This window comes from Acartia tonsa, chromosome 15 (assembly GCF_053477335.1).
Source record: "Acartia tonsa isolate MP-2025a chromosome 15, ASM5347733v1, whole genome shotgun sequence".
In the NCBI taxonomy this organism is placed as follows: domain Eukaryota; kingdom Metazoa; phylum Arthropoda; class Copepoda; order Calanoida; family Acartiidae; genus Acartia; species Acartia tonsa.
In genome coordinates this window covers 1429343-1455618 of record NC_137274.1, presented here as the reverse complement: position 1 = coordinate 1455618, position 26276 = coordinate 1429343, and the positions used below count along the sequence as shown (strand labels likewise).

The following is a 26276-nucleotide window of genomic DNA, read 5'->3' as shown; positions in this document are numbered from 1 at the left end:
CCCAAATGAAGACATTTATTTTTTTGTCCAACAATAATGACAACATCCATAAATAGCAGAGCTCTAAAACTAAGACGGTGGAAAACTAACGGACATTTATCACTTGAAAAACAGAAGGTTATTCGGAGGCCTACAAGGATTTGATTGGCAATTTTGCCACCGGCTGCACAATAGGTAATTTCGCGCCAAAATTTTTACGCACTTTTTGGCGCCAAAAAAGAAAACATTTTTTTTTGTCAAACAATGATGACAACATCCATAAATAGCAGAGCTCTAAAGTCTAATACGGTAGAACTAACTGACATTTAACACAAAAGCTAAAGGTTATTCGGAAGCCCACAAAAATTTGATTGGCAACTTTGCCACCGGCTGCAAAATAGGTAATTTCGCGCCAAAATTTTGGCGCGAATTTTTTGGCGCCAAAAAAGAAAACTTTTTTTGTCAAACAAGGATGACAACATCCATAAATAGCAGAGCTCTAAAACTAAGACGGTGGAAAACTAACGGACATTTAACACTTGAAAAGCAAAAGGGTATTTTGAGGCCCACAAAGATTTGAATGGCAACTGTCTGTCTGTCTGTCTGTCTGTCTGTCTGTCTGTTTGTCTGTACTTTACTAAGAAATGGGTATATACTATATTGACAATCAAAGGAATCTTCACCAAAAAAATGGCTGTACGATTAAAAGAAATTTGCGCCCTAAAACAAGGATGACAAATCCATAAATGCTTAGTAAGACAAACAAACATAAACATATAAGTCTAAACAAAATTGTATATGGCCATAATATTATTATAAAATGGTTGCAAATTGCTTAATTACAGGATATTGTTTTGCTTCCCATATAAAATTGTACCTTGTTGTTCTAAAAAATCTTTATTCCAAATTAATAAGATAATTATACCATACAAAATGTTGTTAAAATGTTTGAAATAGACGTACAGACTTTTTGATAAAGATTAGACAGACAGACACTCTGCTACTTTAGGATACATAATTTTTCCAATTTTTTCTTTTTTTCAGTTATGTTTTTATCTGGCCTGGAGATGTGTGCAAAATTTTATAAAAATAAGGTACCTACCTATGTTTATTTTTTTCATTATGGTTGTGCTGGATACTGGATACCGGATATCCGGCTGATTTATTATTTCGGATATCCGTTATCCGGCCAAATATCTGGCCAACGTTCGATATCCGGCAAATTACCAGTTATCCGGCCGGATAACTGGATCATAAGAAATTGGATATTGAAAATGTCCGGGTATCCGGCCCAACCCTAGTCTTCATTATGATGCGGGTTTAGGCCACGATCCGCCACCTTCAATACCCTATTTCCCAGAGAGAGAGAGAGGGGACAATGGGCTGTTTATTACTCTAGTTATAAAGTTTCATAATAACGTTTTCTAATTCCTTTGGGAACTTTAGTGAATTTTGATTGGTTAATTCATTAGGTTGAGTGTTCAAACGTTTTTACTCGTATTTTTAATGTACAGAAGGGGTAAATTTGTGTATCATCACTAGGAATGTACATCAGTTTATTAGCCATAGTCTTATTCCTTTAGATCCCTGCCTATTTCCTGATAACTTTAATTGAAACTTTGGGGTATAATTTTTCGGTACACCGACAAACGTCCTAATGCGACAAAAATCCTAAACGACAAACCTCCTAAACGACAAACGTCCTAAAGGGACAAACTTCCTAATGCGACATCTCTTTAGTAAAACGTCCTAAAAATTTTCAAAAATTATGAAATAAAAAAAATCTTCCAAATTTAAGGACAAAATCCTCTAATTATAAAAATATTTAACAATATCAAATTCAAAATGGCGATAAAACACAGGAAAAAATATTTTTTTAAATCGAATAACTTTAACCATAGGATAAATTTTACAAATCTGCATTAAAAAAAATATCTATTTCCTTTTATTTTAGAACATTTTAAAATTAAATTTGGAAGATTTAATTTTTGAAAAAAAAATTAGGACGTTTTACTTAAGAGATGTCGCATTAGGACGTTTGTCGTTTAGGATGTTTGTCGTTTAGAAGGTTTGTCGCATTAGGACGTTTGTCGTATTAGGACGTTTGTCGGTGTACCAATTTTTCTACTGTAAAACTATTTTCTAGTATTGCTTCGACACGGTCTAATATTTCGTTGGATAAGAATCGGTTTTAGCTAGAGGGTCCAAAGGCCCGGGCTAACAAAACTGGTATCCATTTTATCATTTTTATTTTATTATTTGTAGAGCATTATTTGTAAAAGGATGCTATACACGATTTATTTTAGTATGGCTAAGAACTGGTTATAATCCAGCGGATATCGATCGGTTTGAAAGCCATACTGGAATATTTGTTTGTAGACATTTTGTTGGGGTTGTTATGGCTCCGAAACCGATTAATATCCGCTGGATTAGAACCGGTTCTCAGCCATGCTGAAAAATCATATATATAATCGTAATACGAATAAAAAGATGAAAATCACAATAATCATAGTTTTGTCCGTCTGGGCCTTCGGCTCCTCGGGTCAAATAATCCTATAATATTTCAATGTAATATCCGCGGAAACCTGTCTATAATACTATAATGCGATAAATAACTATTTTAGACGACGGGAGATATGTCACCCCTGAGTTTTCTAGTTGGAGTAGTTATGACTTTTGTTTGGTTCACATATGGAAAATTTAAAGGTAAAATCATATGTTTTTAAGTAACATGATGTTTGTCTGTCTGTTTGTCAATCCGTTTTTCTTTTTCTTTATATCAATATAATTAAGTCAGCTATAAAAGCGAAGGTTTTCTATAATTAAAGTCCGTAGTTTTGTCCGTACATCCGTAATTAAAAGCTCTATTCGTTAATTTAGACATGCTTGAATTATCCTAGCAATTTGAAACTTGGCATGACGATTCCTGTAACCTTGATTTACGATTAGAAAGCGCAACAACTATATAATCATTTTCAGAAAGTCTGTTGATTTATAAAATGTAGGATTTAAAAAAAAATCTTTAATATAATACCTATAGAATTAAATTATAATATTGTGATGTATAGTCCCTTTCTTCCTGACTTGAGAGCAATGTATGTATTTTGTATATTAGCTTTTAGTTCTTGTGTCAACCGTTTCGGAGCAAGACATTGCTCTGCAACTCGGCACGAACATAAAAGTGAATACTTGCTATTATATTTAATATTATTATTGTATGTTTAACTTGTCTTGAATTAATACACTTTATTAGAATATTTAGCTGTTTATTCTTACTATTGCTACGCGTCATTTTGGCGCAGTAGTGTAGTACAAATCTATAGCTCAGATTTTCTTTTAATTGTATTATTTCTTTTCTTTTTAGTTTGTTCAGGTATTTTTTGTGTTGGAACAATGGGCTTGACCATTGATGAGTGGAGGAAGTTGTCTCAGGATGAGAAGGACAACATGTGGGTGTCTCTGTTTAATTCTTTGAATAATAGAATTGATAATGTGGCGGCGGGGATGGCTGGGCGTGTATCGCCGCTGGAGAAGCATGTTAAGGAGTTGGCGGATAATGTTGATACCAACAGTGCTGCGGTTACAGGATTAGCTATTAGTATGGACGATTTCGAAGCTCAAACTGCTAATGAAAAATTTTGTTTCCTTGAACAAGAAAGTTTGGTGGTGTTGCCAACACTTTCTATGGACAATTTCAAAGCTCCAATTGCTAATGAAAAATTGTGTTTCCTTGAACAAGAAAGTTTGGTGGTGTTGCCAAACAGGTTAGGGGGGGGAGAGTGTATAGGTGGAGAGGACCAGGTAACAGTCAAGGAGATGGTGAACCAGGTCGAACCTCTGGAGGAGGAGAGACATGTGATGCTGGACCAGGTCGAATTCCTGGACCAGTTATGCTTGAAGAATGGAGAGATGGTGAACCAGGTCGAACCCCTGGTGAAGGAGAGATATGTGATGGTTAAGAACACCATGTCATCATTCTGTCCATTGAAGGACACCACGACACCATCCTGTCTAGTGAAGGACAACATGTGGGTGGAGGACACCAACATAATGTCCAGGGAAAGATATGTGCCGCCCTGGACATGTACTATGTTGGTGGAGGACACCATGAAAGGGGAAAAGGTGCCGCCCTGGACATTGCAGGACAACATGTGGGTGGAGGACACCAACATAATGTCCAGGGAAAGATATGTGCCGCCCTGGACATGTACTATGTTGGTGGAGGACACCATGAAAGGGGAAAAGGTGCCGCCCTGGACATGTATCAGCAGGGAGAGAAGGATAGACATGTGTTGTTAAAAATATATCCTTTTATAGTTTGTTTCTACAGGGAGACGAGGACAGTTGAGTATTGTTAAAAATTGTTAAAAATGTATTCTCTCTATTGTGTATTGATTAAACGAGTATTTCTTTCTACAATTTGCAGGGAAGAAGGATTTTCTCTACAGTTTTGGATTGTATCAGCAGGATATACATGTACTACGGCGATTTGACGGCGGTGTGGCGGCGATCGATTTTTGTAGTTTTGCAATTAAGATATCTATAATTGAATAAGTTTTGTATCTGATAGATTTGACGGCTTATAAAAATGTATAGAAGTTGTGCTTCTGGAAGTATTTTTGTTTAGGAAATAAAACTCGCAGATGTTATGTTGACATACAAATCATAGATTATTTGTGGAGCAACTTTTTCTAGAATGAACGAAAATTTATCTGCTATTGTTATATCCCTGTATATTACTGATCTTACTCGATTTTTTGGGAATGAACGTCAATTTATTTTCCATTGTTGTATCCATTGCTAATCAATGTAGATCTCTGATATTATTCGAATTAGTGGGATAAATGTTAATTTATCTGCCATTGTGGTGTCCATGCATAAGGTTAGAATTTATAACATATAATTTGGAAAGCGCTGACATTGTTTAAATAATAAGAAGAGAAACGAAGCAACTCTATAAAGTTTGTGATGGAAAATAATTTGATTTATGGTAATTATTTGAATTCTGGAAATATAACATTTTGTTAACTATTGAATACGAGTTTATGAGATTATGTTATTATGAAAATCAAAATATATGCATTTATTTTTTTTTTGGTTTGTTACACTGGAATTGGATATATTTATTTTTGTTTCAGACTATTGTGGTGTCTAACAGAGATAAGAATAATAAAAAATTGAAGATGGATTAATTTCAACGAAAATAGGAATACAATTTTGTAAAATTGTTAATGGAAGAAAATTGATTTTATTAAATGTTAATATCGTGATTTTATGAAAATTGGATAAAATTTGAAATTAGATACTTTAAAAAGTATTAGAATTTTGATGAAAGGCTGAAAATTGTTTTAAAAGTTGAATCAGTTATTATGGTTCTAAGTATTTAATTTTAAAACAATTATATTGCGGTTTATGTATAAATAAGAGTAAAGCTACTCTTAAGTTTATATGAATGGAAACAAAATATTTTGAATATGGTTAAAATGTGCTATGAATAATAACGATTGTACTTGCGTGAAGATAGATATGTGATCTTTGATCTGTGATATATTATTCATAGTACGAAATTTCTATTATAGATAGAACAGAAATTTTGTTTGTTTTGTTTTTGAATTTACGTTGATTTGGATTGATACATACTTGTCATCATGATCAGTAGAATGTGATATTTGATTAATGGGCGGAATTTTTGTGGATTTAACTAGATTTATTTTAAACAATTAAATGGCGATTTAAGATTGGAATGCATAACTCAGCAAAAATTTTTAATGAAGCAAAAATTGTTATTCAATATTTGATTATGATGTGAGATAGAGAGAGAGAGAGAGAGAGAGAGAGAGAGAGAGAGAGAGAGAGAGAGAGAGAGAGAGAGAGAGAGAGAGAGAGAGAGAGAGAGAGAGAGAGAGAGAGAGAGAGAGAGAGAGAGAGAGAGAGAGAGAGAGAGAGAGAGAGAGAAGAGAGAGAGAGAGTGAGAGAGAGATATGTGTGTAGAATTGGATTGTACAATGGACATATTATATGTGGATTAATTATGATATGTGTGCAAAATTGAAATGTATAATGGACATATTATATATATATGAATGAATTATCGGAAATATTTGTATAGTAGGAAATGAATGTTATTGGAAATATTTGTATGGAGAGAAGAGAAAACTTGTTGATGTGTGTACAATGGATTTATTATTTATGGATGTTTGTTGAAAATAAATCGGAAATATTTGTATAGTAGGAAATGAATGTTATTGGAAATATTTGTGTGGAGAGAAGAGAACACTTGTTGATGTGTGTACAATGGATATATTATTTATGGATGTTTGTTGAAAATAAAACTTTGTGCAAGTTTTGACAATAGATCTATTATATATAGGATTGTGTAGGGAAGAGATGTCTATTGTGTATATCTATATCCAATGATGGGTGATGCAATATAGATTAATACTAAATGTGTTGTTTAGAATTGGTGGTTAAATGTTGCAAGTTTAGTTTGACTTATATATGACTTCTATTGTAATTGAAACGTTTTCGAATATGATGTATAAACCAAGGATATTAATATTCATAAAAATGGAGCATTAACACTCGTATAGTAAATGTTGATATATGATTTATATGATATATGATTTTTATTGTAATGAGGATATGATGTATAAAAACAAAGATGACAGCATCCGTAAAAACGAAGCAATGGAATGGCAGGACAAACAGACATCAACACTTGTATAGTGTCAAAATTAAATAATCAGAATATACATATAAGATTCAATGCAAAAATTGTAAGCAAATATGTTTGTAATAAACAAGGAAGACAACATTAATAAAAGCGAAGTATTGAATGGTAGGACAAACAAACATCAACACTTGAATAGTGTCAGAACTGAATAATCTTTGTAAAAACAAGGAAGACAACATTAACAAGAGCGAAGCATTGAATGGTAGGACAAACGAACATCAACACTTGTATAGTGTCAAAACTGAAAAAAATAAGTGCATAAGAGTCGATGTAAAATTGTAAGTAAATGTGTTAAAAAGGAACTGATTGATACAGATTGATGTTTTACTTACATTTTATGAACTTGCTTATAGAGTGGCTTCGCTTATAAACCGCTTAACACGTAGCACATCTACTTGTCGTTGGGTAGGTGATAGGATTGAATCTCGGTCTGACACTGAGTCATAACTAACAAAGTTAAAAATGGTTCCTACTGCTACTATGTGAGATGTGTGACGTTAAAGTTAGAGTGGGGGAAATGTTTTGGCCAAATCCGGTGAAACTCGTTACCATGCACAGTTAAGATTTCTCGAAAAAGGTTGTGCATCTCAGAGTGTTGGTTGTCTGAAGGGTGATTGGATGCTTGACACTGCAAGCATAAAGTATTGTGCTTTATTGTCCCAGGAATCAATATACATCGAATCAATCGGATAATTAGATCATATATAATTATTGGATAATTAGATATTTCAACTGCTTCGATTAAAATGTTGAATTTTGTTGTTCCCGGAATTAGTATACAATCGGATAATTAGATCATATAGAAATTTGTGGTCAAATCAACATGTTTACAAATGGAAGTACGGACGTCATAGAAATGATTATAGTGTTGCTACGTTTTCTAAATTGTACCTACCTGCTGCAGAAATCACCATGTAAAGTTCGAAATACAAAAAGTAGATAGATGTAAAGTATGGATGGGCGGACCGAATCTAATTATAGAAAAAACAAATATATCAATAACACAGGGTGGTGAATCAAAATGGTCGTATGGATGGGCGGACCAAACCTAATTATAGGAGAAGCAATTATATAAATAACACAGGGTGGTGAATCAAATTGCACTCAAACTTGAAATTGAAACACTATGTGTTGCTAAATTTTGGATGAATCAAATTAAAGTGAATAGATGTGGGCGGATTTCAATCTATTTAAAAACTTGGAATATAATGAACGTATTGCGAAAGTTTTGGTGGATCAGAATTAAATGGCAGAATATTGAGGGGCGGATTGAGATCTACTAAAACTTGGAATTATAATGGATGTGTTAAGTTTTTGTTTAAGCTTAAATTTTATTAAGGACACTCGATATAGAATAGTATATATTGCGATTTAGTGATGTTGATTTAGCAAAATTATTTATGAAGCTTAGAATTTCATGAAGCAAAATTGTTATTATGCATTTGATATTTGTGTGGAGCTGTCTCTCTTCATGGAGAAGGGGGGTGGGCAATAATTTGGCAAGGAAAGTTTGCACTGTCTCTCGGAGTTGGTATGCGCAAGATGGGGTGGTGCAGAGAGGTAGCTGCAATGATGAGCAGGAGTTGGGCGTTGTATGCGCAAAAGTTGAGCTGCGCAAGAAAGTGCTCTCAGGTATAGAGCAAAATAGTTAGTTGTGCTTCAACTTTCAAGATTCTAATACATAAAAATAGTTGTGGATGATATAAGTTATTATTCAGATATTTCATTGAATAATTAGGTAAATTTTTTACTGTATTAGACTAATATATTGTATTAAGAATTATTTTTATGTTGCTCGATTATTGACAAACATTTGATTAATATTATATTTCTTAATACATTTTTAAGAAGACATGTTGAAATTTTATTTGTTAAGTGATAACATTTAAGTATGGCATCTAAAATAATTGTATTATGTTTTAGATTGGTCGAAAAGAGGAGTAGTTGTGGTGGTTGAGATACAGTATTACCTGTTGGTGAGTTTTAGTTTGTTAAGATGTTACTAATACATGTTAAAGAAATTATTTTATTTTGTTGAGTGAAAATAAAATATGTATTAAATAAGTTTTGGCATCTAAAATGATTGTATTTTGTTTTAGATCGGCCGTAAGAGAAGTAGTTGGTGGTGACTGAAATCTGGTTTTGAATTTGGTCATTGTTTTGTGTTGACATTGATATTATTTGTAGGTGAGTGATTTGTTTTGTTTTTTATTTGCTTTTTCTATTGTCATTGTTAGTAAGAAAAATGTCGGAATTTGATGTAGACAGGCATTTTGAAATGGCTTATGAGTTTTGGGAAGATATTCGTGAATTCTTTGCTCATTTTAACAGTGTTTTATCTACGCATATACACAACCCTGCTGAACCCAAGGAGTTTGTTAGAGATTGTGCAAAGAGTTACTTGACCAAGTTAAAGCTTTGTTCAATTGTTTTAGCATCGCTAGGCCAGAATATGGTGATCACTTTGAAGATACTAGAATAAAATTGACTCCTATTCTAGAGAATATTGATGCTATGTATGATGATTTTAAGGACTTAATTACTGTTAGAATAATATTAGAAAAAGTATAGAAAATTATATTATTGTAGTTGATATTTTAGGAGCATTATTTATGATTGTTTGGTAATTGGGTCAGTAATATTGTGAAACATGCTATTGCTGCTGGAGAATCTGTTTATAGATTAGATGTGAAGTCTGTTGAAGTTCAGGATGCTAAAACTGCTCTCAATAATGCGGTCAGGAAGCTTGGAGTATCACCAGGAAGGTAGATATCAAGTTCAAGGTTTCTGTATTCTCTGGCAACTATAAGGAGATTTAGTGATCATGAAAAGTACCTGTAGCTAACAACTGAGTGCTTGCACAAAACTCCAAAGGAATCCTGTGCTGGATTGACAACATATTTGGAATGTATGGAGCTGCTGGAGTTTATGGATTTACTAATATTCTGTCTATTGTGCAACAGAATATGTTTCCACATGATGTACTAGAGCTGAAGAAGAGAGTTGAAAGTAAAAGGAGAGCTGATGATGTTACAGATTAAATACTTGTAAACAATGATTGATGAAGCTATCTTTGAGCTTGAATATGATATCTCTATATATGGGAAGACTATTACTGATCTTGGCAAGAAGAGCCTTAAATCAAACTAATGATAGTACTGGTGATAGTGATGATCATAATCCTACTGAAGCAAGTCAATCTGTTGGTACTGGTGATAGTGATAATCATAATCCTACTGAAGCAAGTCAATCTGTTGGTACTGTTGTTGCAACCCTTTCTCAACCTGTTATAAGTACTCCAATCAACAGTCCAACTGCTGCCAAGGAGAAGAAAAGTAATTTAGATTTATAGATTGCTAGATTTATAATAACTGTTGAAAAGTTTTGAAGACTTGGAGGTGTTAAATTTAAGCATTTAAGCAACAGTTGTGGATAATAAGACGTCGGAGAGTAGTTTTGAAGCTTAATTTGAAAATTGAGGATTCGTATGTCAAGGATAATGAAATAACATTGAGTTAAACGAAATATGTTGATATTGTAACATTTTTGAACAGATGTGCACAGTGTGCCAGAATAATGTAAATAAATGCACAGTGAGTCAGGTAGATACAAAGAGCTAAACGAATTATGTTGATATTTATTTTGAACAGATGTGCACAGTGTGTCAGGATGATGCAAATAAATGCACAGTGAGTCAGGTAGCTACAAAGAGATGTTTTTACAGTTGTCAAAATGAGAGGTATTTAGTTGATAGATAATGATATACAGAGATATAAACCATGGGCTAGAAGCTATTGTGAAGTTGTGCAGAATTTTAAAATAGCATGCATTGTATCTTAAATATATTTATGACTGATAAAACGGATATTTGTAAGTTGTTAATACAGTGGGCAGTTAAAGTAAAATGCTGGTTAGTGAAATTTTAGCTGTTCTAAAGAAGGCGGGGCTTAAAGATGATGTGGCTGTTGTAGATTTGACTGCCAGGTTGGATATCTTACTTGTCAATAGCTGGTGTTTTTGTCGATAGTTAGTATTGAAAAACGAAATGGATCAGATTTCGAATCAATCTATGGCGAAGGTTTTGGTTGCTTTTGTTCGGCTGCAGTTTTCTCTGTGTTTGTTGTTTCTGTTCATTGTTTTCAACGTTATCATTGGTTGGAGTGTCGACAGTAGCATCATTGTTATAACGAAAATCATTGGCAGTTTCTGTATTTTGAATGGCATGTCGATTTTTGGATTCTAACAGAGATGTTAATAGCAGTTATTGTGGTTGTCATTATTAGGCTTAAGTCATGCCTGACTATGCAATAGATATAATCTCATGGATGATAAATGTGAACAGCAGTTCAGATTTTTGACCTGAGACCTCAAACATTTGGCAGGTTTGGCTACTAGAATGGTTGAGTTAGATGCTCGGTTGGCTAACCTGCAGGATCAGCAACGTATTTTGAAATTCGATCCCAATTTTTTGAAGAGATTGGAGGCTTCTTGTGGTGGAGGTGAATGGCTGTTGTGTTGTTTGAGAAAATCACAGTTGCTAAGTGGAAACCAGTTTATAACTAAGTTTATAACTAAGCTAAGGTCAACTGGTATGGTTATATTGTTTGTGGTGTTGTAGCATTGGTATGGTTATGTCATTTGTGAGATGTTGATGGATTGATGGATAATGATGGATTGATGGATATGAATGATACTACTATTATCAAGAAAAATTTGGCAAAAGAAAATGAATATTATGATCAATGATTATGAATAATTATAGTTTTATGTGTGTTAATTCAAAGAAAATGAATATTATGATCAATGATTATGAATAATTATAGTTTTATGTGTGTTAATTCATAGTTTTATTTTATGTGTTAATGTTTAAGTATTTGTTGAGGCAGTAGTAGTCTCGAAAGGTTTAATATTAATGCTTTTATAACAATGCATCTCTAATGACATGTTTTTAAAGCAATGCATTATATGTTAATCAATGCATTTTCAATGTTTGTATGTTAATCAATGCATTATATGTTAACCAATGCATTTTCAATGATTATATGTTAATCAATGTTTTTTTTAAAAAAAAATAATAAAAAGAAAAAAAAAACACATAAAGAAAAAAGGAACATATAAAAAACACAAAAGAGTTCTAAGGAACCAAAATAAAAAGAATAAAAAATGATTATGAAGTGTTTAAAGATCTGGAAATAAAAAAAAAAAAAAAAAAAAAAAAAAAAAAAAATAAAAAAATATGGCAGGTGTCATACCTACCAGATCAATTATTATCTATTTTAATAAGCATTCAATGCTACTTATAATATATATATGATAATTAACATGTAACAAACATATTGTTATATTCAATCTGAAATATTACAGTTTCGAAATTCATGTGCATGTTAAAGCCAGGGAGAAATGTGATGTATAGTCCCTTTCTTCCTGACTTGAGAGCAATGTATGTATTTTGTATATTAGCTTTTAGTTCTTGTGTCAACCGTTTCGGAGCAAGACATTGCTCTGCAACTCGGCACGAACATAAAAGTGAATACTTGCTATTATATTTAATATTATTATTGTATGTTTAACTTGTCTTGAATTAATACACTTTATTAGAATATTTAGCTGTTTATTCTTACTATTGCTACGCGTCAATATTAATTTGATTTTTAAAAGTAATGATTTTAAGAGCAAAAAGGTATAATGTGATAAGTGGGGCATCTCTATAATCAAGCCCTAAAAATGAAAGCATGTCCATTATTTTTAGCAATTTATCAAAAAAATTTGATACTGACACTCTACAAGTGTTAATGTTCGTTTGATTTCTTTTAATATTGTTATTTTTTATAGAGGATGTTAGTTTGTATACTGTCAATGGAGTAGGTTTCATACTACAGAGGTAAGAACTTAAGTTTAGGTACCCAAACTATTTTGGGTACCAGGATAATTTACAGTCCAATGACCTCTTAAGGGTTGGTAATCCGAATCCGAGATCCGCCCAATTTTGAAATCCAGAATCCGAATCCGTAATCCGTTTTTTTTTATAGCGGATTGTAAGGCTAAAATTAGCGTCTTGAGTTTTTTCTTAACCCCTCCCCCCTTTGAAGGGAAAGATCACCACCTCCCCATCTCGCCCCACCTACACCACCAAGTGGAGAGATCAGAAAATATGAAAAAACGCAACTTTAGATTCTTCCCAGTACCCGGTATAATTTAATATCTTAATTTATTTTTTTAAAAGTCTTTTAAATATTGCTAGAATCCGGAATCCGTCAAAAAATAAGAATCCGGAATCCGCGAGAATCCGCCATTTTTTTGACGGATTCTTGTAAGAATCCGAATCCGGTCCAAAAAGAGGACTATCCACGAACGAGAGCACATGATTCTAAGTACCTTCCAGCATTGGGTATTATCCTCTTAGAAATTTTTTTTCAATATTGAAAATTTGAGTACCCCCCCCCCCCCCCCCCCGACAGCGAACTATGAACTCTGGCCGCAGCGCTCGGCCCCCTTGCCTGCCTAGCCGCAGGGGGGGTACAAAATTGAAAAAAATGAAAAAAAATTTTCTAAGAGGATAACGCCCAGCATTGATCCTAAGTATTTTCTTTCAGAATATAATAGGACACCATATATTATTAATATATTGACGAGAAAATTTATGTTTCACCATGTTTTTTAGGTATTTTAATTGATTTTGAAAACTTTATTGAAGCTAATTATTTTAATAAAATGGATATTTGATGATACATATGCGAATACTCGTGTTATCTATAATACAAAGTAGAACGATGTCTGTCCGTCTGTCTGTCCGTCTGTCCGTCTGTCCGTCTGTCTGTCCGTCTGAAGCTTAAGATCTCGGTAACCGCTGAACCGAATGGGCTCTACTCTTCAGGGAATATACCTACTGGTCCTGTGGTGGTTTTAAGATATTTTCTTGGGGGGTGGGACACCCCCAACCCCCCCAAAAACAAAAAAATCCCCCCCCCATTTTTTTTTTTTTTTTGCAGAAGATTTCCTTAATCCTTTTACGAATTTCACCTTAATTTTTTTTTATCACCTCTTGGGGCAAAGCCCCTAGAGGCTAGGGGCGAAGCCGCTAGTATAGATTGTAAATTAATCCATATTAGCATTAATTTAAACATACATATGAGATATAGTAAATGCAGACTGGCCAGAGTGTACGTTTTGTACGTTTTGTACGTTACGCATCGAATCTGTGTACGTTCTGGACGTTATTTTGATATGTGTACGTAACGTATTTTGAAATTTGTATTTTTGTACGTTTTACGTTTTTTTAAAAATAATAAGAATCAAATATTAGCAGAAAAGTAATTTGTATGTTTTGTACGAAAATTTTAACAAAAACTATAGGTGTATTATATTAAATAAATTCTATATTAAATAAATTCAATATTATCTTAAATTTTCATAGAACAAAAATATGTAGGTAAATTATGCATATATGTTATTAAAACTTACAGTTTAAATTTATGGATTTGAAATATATGTCCTATAGATTTAGTTTAAACTATTGAACAGAAAGAGATATGCAGTTGACTAAATTCAAGTTTAAATGCATTTCATGCAACTACCCCTTTAATAGATTTTACGATAATTTTTTTCAAATTCTTTATATACTTGGGTAAATTTTCTGAGATATCATATGGTGCTCAGTTTAGGATTAAGAAGTCTTATTTTTTGGTATCTTCAGTTTTTAAAGAATAAGAATCAAATATAAGTATAAAAGTATTTGTATATTTATTTGTATTTGTACAAAAAGTATTACAAAAATAGTATATTATCTATAATACAAAGTAGAATGATGTCTGTCTGTCTGCTTGTCCGTCTGTATATCAGAAGCTTAATATCTCAGTAACCACTGAACCTCTTGGGCTCTACTCTTCATGGAATATACCTAATAGTCCTGTGATGGTTTTTTTCTTTTTTTTCTTTGGGGGAGGGACACTTAAAGCTTTTTACTTTCTACTAGGATTAGAGGCTTTGCCCCTAGCCTCTAGAGGCTTCGTCCCCTCTTTTATAGAATCGTTTGTTGGAAATTTGTCCAAAAAAAAATATAAAAAAAGATTGTGATTATTTTTTTCATTTAGGCTTCGCCCCAGGGTGTGGTGGGGGTTCCCCCACCCCGCTGATTTGCATTAGTTTATAAAAATAAATTGAGGGGTGGTTGATTTTTTTGGAGGGTGGGTTTCCCACACTCTAAGAAAATAGCCTAAAACTACCACAGGACCAGTAGATATATTCCCTGATGATTAGAACCCAATTTGTTCAGTGGTTACCAAGATCTTAAGCTTTAGACAGACAGGCACTGATTTACTTTGTATCAAAGACTAGTATTTTCTGAGATCTTTAGCAATAGACAAAATAACCCTATATCCTATTATTTATTTATCCTATAAATCCTTTTTTTCTGTAACGAAGAATCTCGCTAACTGCTGAACCGACATGATCATTGTGAGGTTGTAGGCTATTTTCTCTGTCCTTCCATATCCCTTCAAGAACCTGTATTCAAAATGGTAGAAAAATAGCCTAAAACCATCTCGGTAACTGTATGAAGTAGTTATGAAAATCTTAAGCATCAGACAAAAAACTTACTACTTTATTTTATAGAATATACTTAGTACGTAATAACAGGATGTATGTCTCTCTGTCAGTTTATTTGTACCGAACATTCTTGCTAACCGCTAAACCGATATGGTTCTCCTTTACAGGGTAGCTTCTCATAGGTCCTGGGAGAGGGTACAACCACCCTCCCAAGAGAAATTACTCTTAGAAAAAAATCACCACCCTTCCCCTATTTTCTCTTTCTTTTTAAAATTGAAATCAGAAATGGGGGTGGTCTACTCCCTCCTCCCTCACTAAAAAATTTATTAGCGAAGCTACTCTATAATCACTTTGTCAGTCCGTTATGCTATCGTGATTTTCTCGGCTCCTGTTTTTTGATTGGATAAGTTCACATTCTACATATTTTCATTGAGATTTGCCTTTTGGTTGGGATGCTAGAAGATCTATTCCTAGATTTTCTTTTTTTCATGGTTTTCTCGACTTCTATTCAAGATAGACGGCTGAAATTTTCAGGGAATAAATAAATTCACATTCTACATATTTTCAAAAAGTTTCTTTAAGGTTTGTCTATTTGTTGCAGTGCTAGATCGATTCCTAGATGTATAGGTTTTTGTGATTTTCTCTACTCATATTCCTGATAGACGGTTGTAATTTTCAGGGATTGTATTAGTTTTCATTCTTAATACTTCCATTAAATTTCATTGAAATTTGCTTATTGGTTGGGAGGCTGAATTTATTTCTAGATTTTCACGTTATTATATATTTTTAAAAGGTTTTGTGATTTATTTAAATAAGTTAAATGCTTATTTTTTACGACACTACTCTATAGTTTATATAGTTCCCAGATTTCCATTCATAACTTTTGAGCTTCGCTACTTAAGGATGTTGTCATCCTTGTTTTTTACTTTTTATTTTTAAATAAAAAAAATGGGGTTTTAATTCAACTCCCCCCCCCCTAATCAAGTTCCTCTAGAGGCCTCTAAGGGCGTAGTCGCTGGTCCTTATAATAGGATATACTTTGTACATAATAACAGGATGTCTGTTTGTTTGTACCAAAGAATCTCACTAACCACGGAACCGATATGGTTCTCCTTAACAGGATAGCTTCTCATAGGTTTTTGGAAGTTTTATAACTATTTTGGGGAAGAGTGTCACCATCCACCCTCCCAAGAGAAATTGACTTTAGAAAAAAAACTACCTCCTCCCCCCAAAAATGAATTTTAATTGCTCACTGATTTTAAGATAATTTTTAATGTCTATAAATAACTTTTGATCTTCGCTACTTATGTATGTTGTCATACATGTTTTTTTATTGAATTCAACTCTCCCCTCCTCAAGTGCCCCTAGAGGCCTTTAGGAGCGTAGACGCTAGTTCTTTTAAATACAGTAAGAGGATATCTTGTGTCTGTCAGTTCGCTATGGTTCTCCTTTACAGGTAGCTGCTAGTAGACTTAAATGTATTGATAATAGGTAACTAGGAAATTATTTAACTTATTTTTATTAGGAATGTACATTTTTGTACGTTTTTTTTACTTTTTTTATGTACGTAACGTATTTTTTTTGTGTACGTTATGTACGTTTTTTATTTTCAAAATTGGCTGGCCAGTCTGTAAATGTGCTTTTGACTTTTTTTAATTTTTATCATTTGACAACATGGACAATTAAAGACACCCCGAACTCAACAAAACGTTTGAAAGAATTTTAAGGAAAAATGGTTGACATTTTTTTACTTTTCTTCAACTTGAAGTGGTGAAACATAAATATTCTCGTCAATATATTAAGGGGGGGGGGAAGTTCTGACACTTTTGCGTAAACAGTGATTATAGGCTTTGTCTTTGGACTGAGAGGATAGGTTATTAGGGATAAAATCATTCTTATATGATGAATTTCCCCCAGATTTAAGATTTTTTGGATAGGCCTCCAGGTTCCGGAGCTCCAGGCCTCCAGGTGGTCTCTGTACAGGTAAAAATTAAAAATAAGATTTTTTTTTTGAAGAGTTAGAAGTTAACTTATAAAACAAAATATACTTCTTTTTAAATGTTATTCACATATTTGAAGAAAAAACATACATATTTTGTCAAATAAGCTGACATCTAACTCTAAAAAGAAAAAATTTATTTTTCATTTTTACCTGTAGAGAGACAACCTGGAGGCTTGGAGCTCCGGAACCTGGAGGCCTATCCAAAAAATCTTAAATCTGGGGGAAATTCATCATATAAGAATGATTTTATCCCTAATAACCTATCCTCTCAGTCCAAAGACAAAGCCTATAATCACTGTTTACGCAAAAGTGTCAGAACTTCCCCCCCCCCCTTATTGATAGTGACCTATTATATTCTGAAAGAAAATACTCAGGATCAATGCTGGAAGGTACTTAGAATCACGTGCTCTTGTTCGTGGATAGTCCTCTTTAACGGATTGCCATCCCTATTTATAATCATGTAAGATATAACTCGTTGGCCTTTTTTTGATTTGTGCTTTGAAACCATTTAATATCCGTTGGATCAGACCCGGTTCTCCGCCTTACTAAAAAACCATGTATGTCATCGTATTACTGACAATTTTCCACAAATATTCAAATAAAAAAACATAAAATTGATACCAGTTTTGTTTACCCATACAAATAGCTTCTAGGCCAACAAAACTGGTTTTAATCTTACAATTTTTCATTTTACTATTCGCGGAAAGCTGTTTTTAATACGATGCGATAAACAACTATTGTCATAATTTTTGGTAACACGAAAAAGTGATTTTTCAAGTTTGGGAAGATTTCAGTTTTTTAAGGGTCATTTTTTCGCGTATCCTATTATATAAAGTAGTAAGCTTTTTTTCTGTCTGTTGCGAAGGATCTCGCTAACCGCTGAACCAATATGGTTCTCCTTTAGAGTGAAGCTTCTTATAGGTCCAGGGAAGGTTTTTAACTATTTTGGAGGAGGGTAACTCCACAACCAAAGAAAACCATTTTTAAAGCAATTTTTTAATACTGTCACTTTTCCCACTCACAACTTAAGTGTCCCTAGAGGCTTCTAGGGGCGTAGTTGCTAGTTTTCCATATATTTTTTTTAATCAAATGCTCTTATTAAGTCAAACTGTTTTTAATTATGGCCAAATGTATATATACTAGTTGCTTTGCCCCCCTAGGCAAAGGTGGGGGATGTAGGGAAAATAGCCTGAAACCTTATCAAGACTTTTATAAAGCTTCCTTGAAAAGTACAACCTATTCGGACCAGCAAATTGCGAGATCTTTAGCTTCAGACAAAAAACCTTACTACTTTATATATATGTGAAATGGTCATGATTAAGAACAGTTAATAAGAGTATTCGGGTATAGTAGTCCCTTTCGTGGCAACGCCTCTCAAGGGGCGCTTCGTCGTTTTTTCACATTAGTTTTTATAGGTTAGGTTAGGTTAAGTTGGGTTAGGTGATTACCCCGCAGGGTTAGAGCACCCCGCAGTTGCTAGAAATAGGAGAAAAGCTACTCTGAAAATACGACGAAACGCCCCTTGAGAGGCGTTGCAACTAAAGGGACTTTACCCGAGCATTTGTCTAAACGGTTACATCCTATTTAACAGAATTTTGCCAACAAAATTACCCCTTTTTTGATAAAAACTAATTTTAAGTAGCGAAGCTACTCTATAATTTACTTTGTATGTCCGTCAGTCCGTAACGCTATGGGGGAAACGGAATTTTCTTGGATCCTATTCAAGATAGACAGCTGAAATTTTTAGTGAAGATTCCTATGACATATGCACATCTATTCTATACATTGTTTTGTCCATCTGTCTGTTATTTGGGGTGCTAGATCGATTCCTAGATATTTAAGTTTACATGATTTAAAGGTTGCGTGATTTTAAAGGGTACGTGATTTCCCTATTTAATCAAGTTAAATGATTTTTGTATGACACTGTTCTATAGTAATTTTTTCCCGATATCCATTCAGAATTTTTGAGCTTCGCTACTTATAGATGTTGTCATCCTTATTTTTTTTTAGTTGTTTCTCCTTGTGTTTCTATGTGTATGCTGTTAACAAACCAAATATGCTCAAGAAACTTGTCCTAGGAAAACCAGATTTTAAAGCATTTTTTGGGGTTTGGGGAGACTTGATTTCTTGGCTCCTATTCAAGATACACGGCTGAAACTTTTGGTAAACATTCCCATCATTAAGGATCTTAATTAACTATATGACATACATGACGGTAGGACTGCCTTTTAGCAGGTTTTTGGCTATTTTTTGTATTTTTATAAACCAGATTTCATAGGAATAAAGAAGTTTTTTTTGCTTTAAACATGTTAACTTACAATTTTGTTTAGATTTTATATTCTTTATTTTGCTTATGCAGTTCTGACACTCGTCTGTCCTACCATTTCAGAGCTTCGCTTTAATGAATGTTGTCATCCTTGTTGTATTAAAATCTGGTTTGACAAATTTCAGTGGCCCTAATACTGACCTTCATACATATCTTTGTCAATGTAGCCGATCCTGAAAAGGTAAACAAATTTCTGGGCACCGTGGGAAAGTTTATGGACCGTGGGAAATTTTTAAGGACCTTTGGAAAATTTTTAGTGTCTCCAATACTAACCGCTGCTCCCGCCGTTTTCCGCCTCCGCCAATTTGGAATCATTTGAGACCATGTTTTTTTTCCCTCTGAAAACCAACCCTGCGGTTAGTTATTTTTTTTAATTCTCGTTCATTAAGGTATGTCTTAAATTCAGTGCTTCTCCTGTGCTTTTGAAGATATTGGAACAAATTCTTGTTTTGTGGGTCAGTAAATAAAGATTAATATGAAAAACGGCGTTTTCCACCGCCGCAAAAAATTCAAATTCTTGTTTATCAAGATATTCTGTGCTTCTCCCGGGCTTTTAAAGATATTAGATGAAAAAAAATTTCTGGTTGATCATTAGAAAGATATTTAAATAAAACGGCGGGATGACCGCCGGTCATCGCCGTTTTCCGCCAAAAACAACATTATCTCAAATGATTCCAAATCGCCTAATTCGGCGAAAAATTTGGCGGCGACGGAAAACTGCGGTTGTCCAGTTTTTTATATTAATCTTTATTTTCTGACTCACCAAACAAGATTTTGTTCCTTTTTCTTCAAAACCACTTTTAGTAGGAGCACTTAATTTAAGATATCCTTATACTAAAGTAACAGGATGTCTGTGTATCTGTGTGTCTGTACCGAAGGATCTCGCTAACCGCTGAACCGATCGGGTTCTCCTTAACAGGGTAGCTTCTCATAGGTCCCGGGAAGGTTTATAACTATTTTTTTGGGGGGTGGGGCATAAAAAAAAAAAAAAATTTATTTCGCCCCCTCCAAAATTTGAAATAGGAAATTGGGTTATTAAATTTGACTCTCTCCTCCTCAAGTGCCCCTAGAGGCCTCTAGGGGCGTAGCCGCTAGTACCTTGATAAACGAGAATTTAAAAAAATACATTAGATTACCTCCCTCAAAACTTCAAAACCTTTCATTTTACTCACCTTAAAATTAAAAGCTTAGACGTCCCTCTCATTTCCCGTATTATTTTTATGTTAATATTATCAAAGAGGACCAGGGTTTCGGATCCGGATCCGCAAGGATCCGCATATTTTTGAGTCCAAGGATCCGGATCCGGATCCTTGGACTCAAAAAAATGCGGAAAAAATGGAAAAATCTACCTAAATTTATATAAAATCTCAGACATTCTTTTGATGAGAGTCAATCTTTAAGGTTTAGGGTCAGACTTGAAAATTAAAACTATTTTTGACTTCGAGTTAAAGAATAAATATTTTTGAAAAATTTGGTGATTTTATTTTTATTGTCAAGGATCCGGATCCGGATCCGAAACCCTGAAGAGGTCTATGCACGAGAGCAAGTGATTTTAAGCGCCGTCCAGAAGTTAATCTGAGTATTTTTCAATGAATATACCAGGTTTATCCTTATACTAAAGTAACAGGATGTCTGTGTGTTTGTGTGTTTGTCTGTGTGTTTGTACCGAAGGATCTCGCTAACCGCTGAACTGATCGGGTTCTCCTTAACAGGATAGCTTCTCATAAGTCCCGGGAAGGTTTATAACTATTTTGGGGGAGGGTACCACCACCCTCCCAAGAGAAATGACAAAAAAATCAAAAATTTTTAAAATTTAGGGGAGATTTCAACGTCAAATAAGGAGGTATCGTACATAAAAAATTAACTTTAACAAACAAAAACATTCAAAGTGCCACTAGAGGCCTCTAGGGGCGTAGCCGCTAGTGTCTAATATAGTTATATCAACTAAAAAGATTAAGTTTCACCATGGTTTTATATGAAAAAAAAAACTTTGAAATGTTAAGTATTTTTTTGCGCAATGTCATCACATGTTTAAACTTACTTGCTCTTGTTCTTCCATAGTCACCTTGATTTATTTTAAGGTGGAGGGGGGGGGAGGGAACAATGGGCCGTTTATTACACTTGCCCCCAAAGTTTTATAATTATGTTTTCTTATTCGTTGACTTAACAACTTTGGAGACTTTTGTTTAATTTTGATTAGTTCGGTTATTCAGTTGAGTGTCCAACGTTTCAACTTGTCATTGTAATATACAGAAGGGGTTGATTTTGTGTATCATCATTGGAGATGTACATCAACTGATCGGCCATTGTCTTATCCCTTTAGATCCCTGATTTGATACAAAGATTTCATTTTATCTTTTTTCTAGGTCCGCAATCAGATGGGTTTTCTTGGTAAGATATTCTTTTCCAAGACCGATTAATATCCGCTGGATTAGAACCGGTTTTAATCATACTATCCGCATAATATTTGCGGAAAGCTGTCTATAATACGGTATGATAATTAAAAACACATAATATATTTTCAGTGTGGCTTCAAATCTAATTAATATCCGCTTGTCTTAACCTCTTTTTGAGGAAGCTTTGTGTTTATCAAGATCGAAATTAATTCCTTATCATTATCCCAAATTAAGCGCAAATGTCGTCTTGTTTGACTTTCCTTTTACAAAGAGACGCGGTATGGATTGTTTATATTTTGATGCGCCCACGTTTCTTACTTTTGAATGAGATATGAGTGTGTGAAGATTTCGGAGAACAAAATTGGGCCTATCATTGGTCTCATAGTGCTTGAACGACCCTAGTATACCAGGGATTTGAAACCATAAGAACTTCAGGTAGAATTTGTTAATTTTATTAAGTGGAATGGTGTATAGGACGATTATATTTAGTTTAAAAGGCTTTAGCCAGCTAAACATGAAACTTTATTATGAGTAATTATTATGTTTTAGTAATTTTTTATGTGCCTTTATTTTTGCATTTAACAATGATTTATTAAACCAAATAATTTTCCTTTAAAGCCAAAGTTTCCAAAGATTCTTAACCGTAGAGAAAAATGATTTTAAAAAGCAATTAAGATTACGTGGTTATAAAAACTGGAATTTTGTATTAATTGATTTTATAATTTCAGGACTTTGAAATAATTTCATCAATAAATCTATAATCAAACCTGCTGTTGAAACTTGATGGTTCCTGGTATTGGGGGTTTGTCTGTAAGTCAACAAAGATCTCGAGAACTTCCCGCTAATTCGGAAGTCACACTCAACCAAAGTGTCATGGTTGAGACACCGCTGGATTAGAACCGGTTCCCAACTATACTGATAAATCATGAATAGCGTCGTATTGCAGACAATTTTCCACGAATATATAATAAAAATCATTAAATTAAAATTAGTTTTGTTAGTTCGGGCCTTCGGCTCCTCAGGGCTAACAAAACTAATATTATATTTTTTCATTTTAATATCCGCGGAAATACGATGTGGACATTCTTTTTCAGTATGGCTTCGAAACCTTTTAATATCAACTGGATTAGAACTGGTTCCCAGCTATAGTGAAAAAATAAAACCAGAAATGTTAACCAGGGCCTTCGGCTCCCCAGGGCTAACAAAACTAATATTATGTTCTTTTATTTTAATATCTGTGGAAATACGATGCAAATGTTCCTATTTTAGGCGCGGGCTTGTCAATTTCATTCTTTGCCTCTCCGTTGGCCACAATCAAACAGGTTATCAGGTATGAGCCGTGGGAAAAATTTATAATCCGTGGGAAAATATTAAGAATTGTGTGAAAATTTAAAGAATTGACAGACAAATAGATAGATAGACAGACAATAATGACAAATATATTGATAGACAGACAGATAGATTGATATACAGACATATACATTTACAGACAGATAGACAGACATATAAATTGAGAGGCAGACAGACAAACAGACAGATAGATAGATACACAGACATATACATTTACAGACAGATAGATAGAAATACAAATAGAAAAATGGACAGATAGACAGACAGATTCTTTGCCTCTCCGTTGGCCACAATCAAACAGGTTATCAGGTATAAGATATTTTATTATCCATGGGAAAATTTTATGAACCGTGAGAAAATTTTATGGGAAAATCAGAGGTTATATTTTATTTTATGAACCGTGGAGAATTTAAATGAACAACGGGAAAATTTTAAAAATTGACAGACAGATAGATAGACAGACATATAAATTGATAGGCAGATAGACAAACAGACAGATAGATAGATAGATATACAGACACATATACATTTAAAGACAGGTAGATAGAAAGACAAACAGATAGATATACAGACGGACAGATAATTATAAACTAAGATAGATTGATATATAGACAGATAGATAAATATATACTTAGATAGATTGATATCTAGACATATAGATAGATAAATAGATACTTAGATAGATTGATATCTAGACATATAGATAGATAAATAGATACTTAGATAGATTGATATCTAGACATATAGATAGATAAATAGATACTTAGATAGATTGATATCTAGACATATAGATAGATAAATAGATACTTGGATAAATTGTTATCTAGACATATATATAGATAAATAGATTCTTAGATAGATTGTTATATTGACAGACAGATAGACAGACAAATAGGCATACAGATGCATAGACAGACAAATAGATAGATATTTGGTTTAGATAAATTGGTAGATAGATAGATTGATAAATAGGTAGATATAATCAATTCACTTTTGTTTACAAATATACAAACAGATAGACAGACAGATAGATAGACAGATAGATAGACAGATGCATAGATAAATAGATACTTGGATAGATTGTTATTTTGTTAGACAGGTATAGTAGACAGACAGACGGACTGATAATGATATCTAGACAGACAGGCACATAGATACACTGACAGACAGATAGATAGACAGATGCATAGACAGACAGATAGATAGTTAGTTTAGATAAATTAATTGACAGATATATGAATAGATAGGTAGATATAATAAATTCACTAGGTATTGTTTGCAAATATACAGATAGATAGTCAGACATAAAGACAGACAGACAGATAGATGGATAGACAGACAGATAAATAAATATATACTTTATAAATATTGATACAGATAGATAGTCTAAAAGAAAGTTAGATAGACAGACAGATAGATAGAAATACAGACACATAAACAAACAGATAGATGGATAGACAGATAGATAGACAGATACTTGGTTTAGATAAAATGATTGATAGATAGGTAGATATAATCAATTCACTGATGCTTCACTGATCATAAACATTATATTTTTTTCTTAGAACTGCATCAGCTGAAACTCTGCCATTCTTTCAAATCCTGATGTCGTGGATAGGTTGGTTTTATTATTTTTTTTTTTTTTTAATTTTTTTGTCATTAATATGGCCCAAGGGGCCTTTAAAACAATGGTCTTCAAAAAGATTTTCTGTCTTTGAGTCTGTAGGTCGCACATTTGTAATTTTGCAAATTTTTCGAAATAAAAATTATATGATGGGGGGAGGGCGTATTTTTTCTCTATAACTTACTACTGCTGAGAGCTCTAACCCTTAGGTTAAGTATATTATATGCCCCAAGCCTTTGGGGCTACACAATACCCATAATAACCTAACCTAAAGTAATACTATGAAATTAATAACTCCTCTACCTATCTATCCTTATTTTTTTTCTGTGCTTTGCTACATGTGATCTTGTTGTCATCATTATTTCTATTCCTCTTTCATATGTCCATCCGTCCGTCTGAGTAGGTAAGTTAACATGCGATCATGGCTCAATAGGGGAGGTGATTAGTTCGAATCTAAACTAAAGATGTTGAAAATGGCTCCTACTGCTGCTATGTCAGGTGCGGGAATGCCTTGGCCCAAAACAGGCGCAACTCATTACCATGAACAGCTAGGACTTCTCAGCAGGGGTGTATATTCTGCATGGTTGACCCTGCTGAATGGAGGGGGGGGGGGGGGGGATAAAAAATATGTGTTTTTGGGGAAAAATGTAAAAATTAAGAGAACTGATAACAATTTTTTTTCCATTTTTGTCCCCTCCTTGGTGAAAAAAAATGAAGGAATATGTGGGAGGGGGAATAATATGAATAAGATAAAGAGTTCTAAAATTATTTTTCTTTTTTCCCATTTCCTTGCTGGAAAAAACTAGGAAGAAACAAATAAAAAATAAATCTTGTGTTGAATATACATCCCTGCTACTCAGACAAAGGTTGAAAAATCAAATGGTTTGGTTGTCTGGTGGGTGTTATTTACCCTAAGTGATTGATCAGGTTACACCACAATTCAAAATGGAGAGTATGTTCAAAAGTGACGTGGAGAGAACTTGTACCCAAAGTTTCACCATGCTCCATGTATCCCCTTACTAATGACGAGCGGATGCCATGCACTACGTGTTGAGCTACGGTCACGGGTTAGTTTTCACAAAAACTAAGTAATCTTGTTTATTTTAGTGTCGGGTCTGTGGACGTTGTATGGGATGGTGATCGCTGACAACTTTGTTTTCCTGCCAAATTTTATCGGTTTTGTGATAGCTACTTCTCAATTAGGAACACAACATTTTATTACAAACTTTATACGCGGCATTATTCGCAACAGTGCCCAAAGACTTAAAAATTAGCCAAAATAAGAAAAGTTGCATTAGTTCTGATCCCCCAAAGTCCATGAC

General features: G+C 33.6%; 2 protein-coding genes across 2 annotated transcripts in view; both read left to right on the top strand.

Annotated features, from left to right (window-relative positions):
• The window catches only part of LOC145306827 (sugar transporter SWEET1-like), a 177966-nt gene that overhangs the window by 1019 nt on the left and 150671 nt on the right, over nucleotides 1–26276 (top strand). The gene's annotated exons all lie outside the window — the stretch shown is intronic.
• LOC145307491 (sugar transporter SWEET1-like) lies at nucleotides 132–26228 on the top strand. Its single transcript, XM_080149947.1, has 10 exons — nucleotides 132–174; nucleotides 1024–1073; nucleotides 2604–2685; nucleotides 12545–12593; nucleotides 19269–19336; nucleotides 19710–19765; nucleotides 21951–21975; nucleotides 23250–23310; nucleotides 24896–24948; nucleotides 26062–26228. Exons 2-10 carry the CDS (start codon nucleotides 1026–1028, stop codon nucleotides 26226–26228), a joined length of 609 nt encoding a protein of 202 aa, XP_080006073.1. The 5' UTR covers nucleotides 132–174; nucleotides 1024–1025.

Excerpts from the sequence above, each read along its gene's own strand:
- LOC145307491 (XM_080149947.1), top strand. The coding sequence starts at position 1,026 with ATGTTTTTATCTGGCCTGGAGATGTGTGCAAAATTTTATAAAAATAAG. Across the intron at positions 1,074-2,603 it reads CAAAATTTTATAAAAATAAG|ACGACGGGAGATATGTCACC; the intron begins GTACCTACCTAT and ends TAACTATTTTAG. Across the intron at positions 21,976-23,249 it reads CAATCAGATGGGTTTTCTTG|GCGCGGGCTTGTCAATTTCA; the intron begins GTAAGATATTCT and ends TTCCTATTTTAG.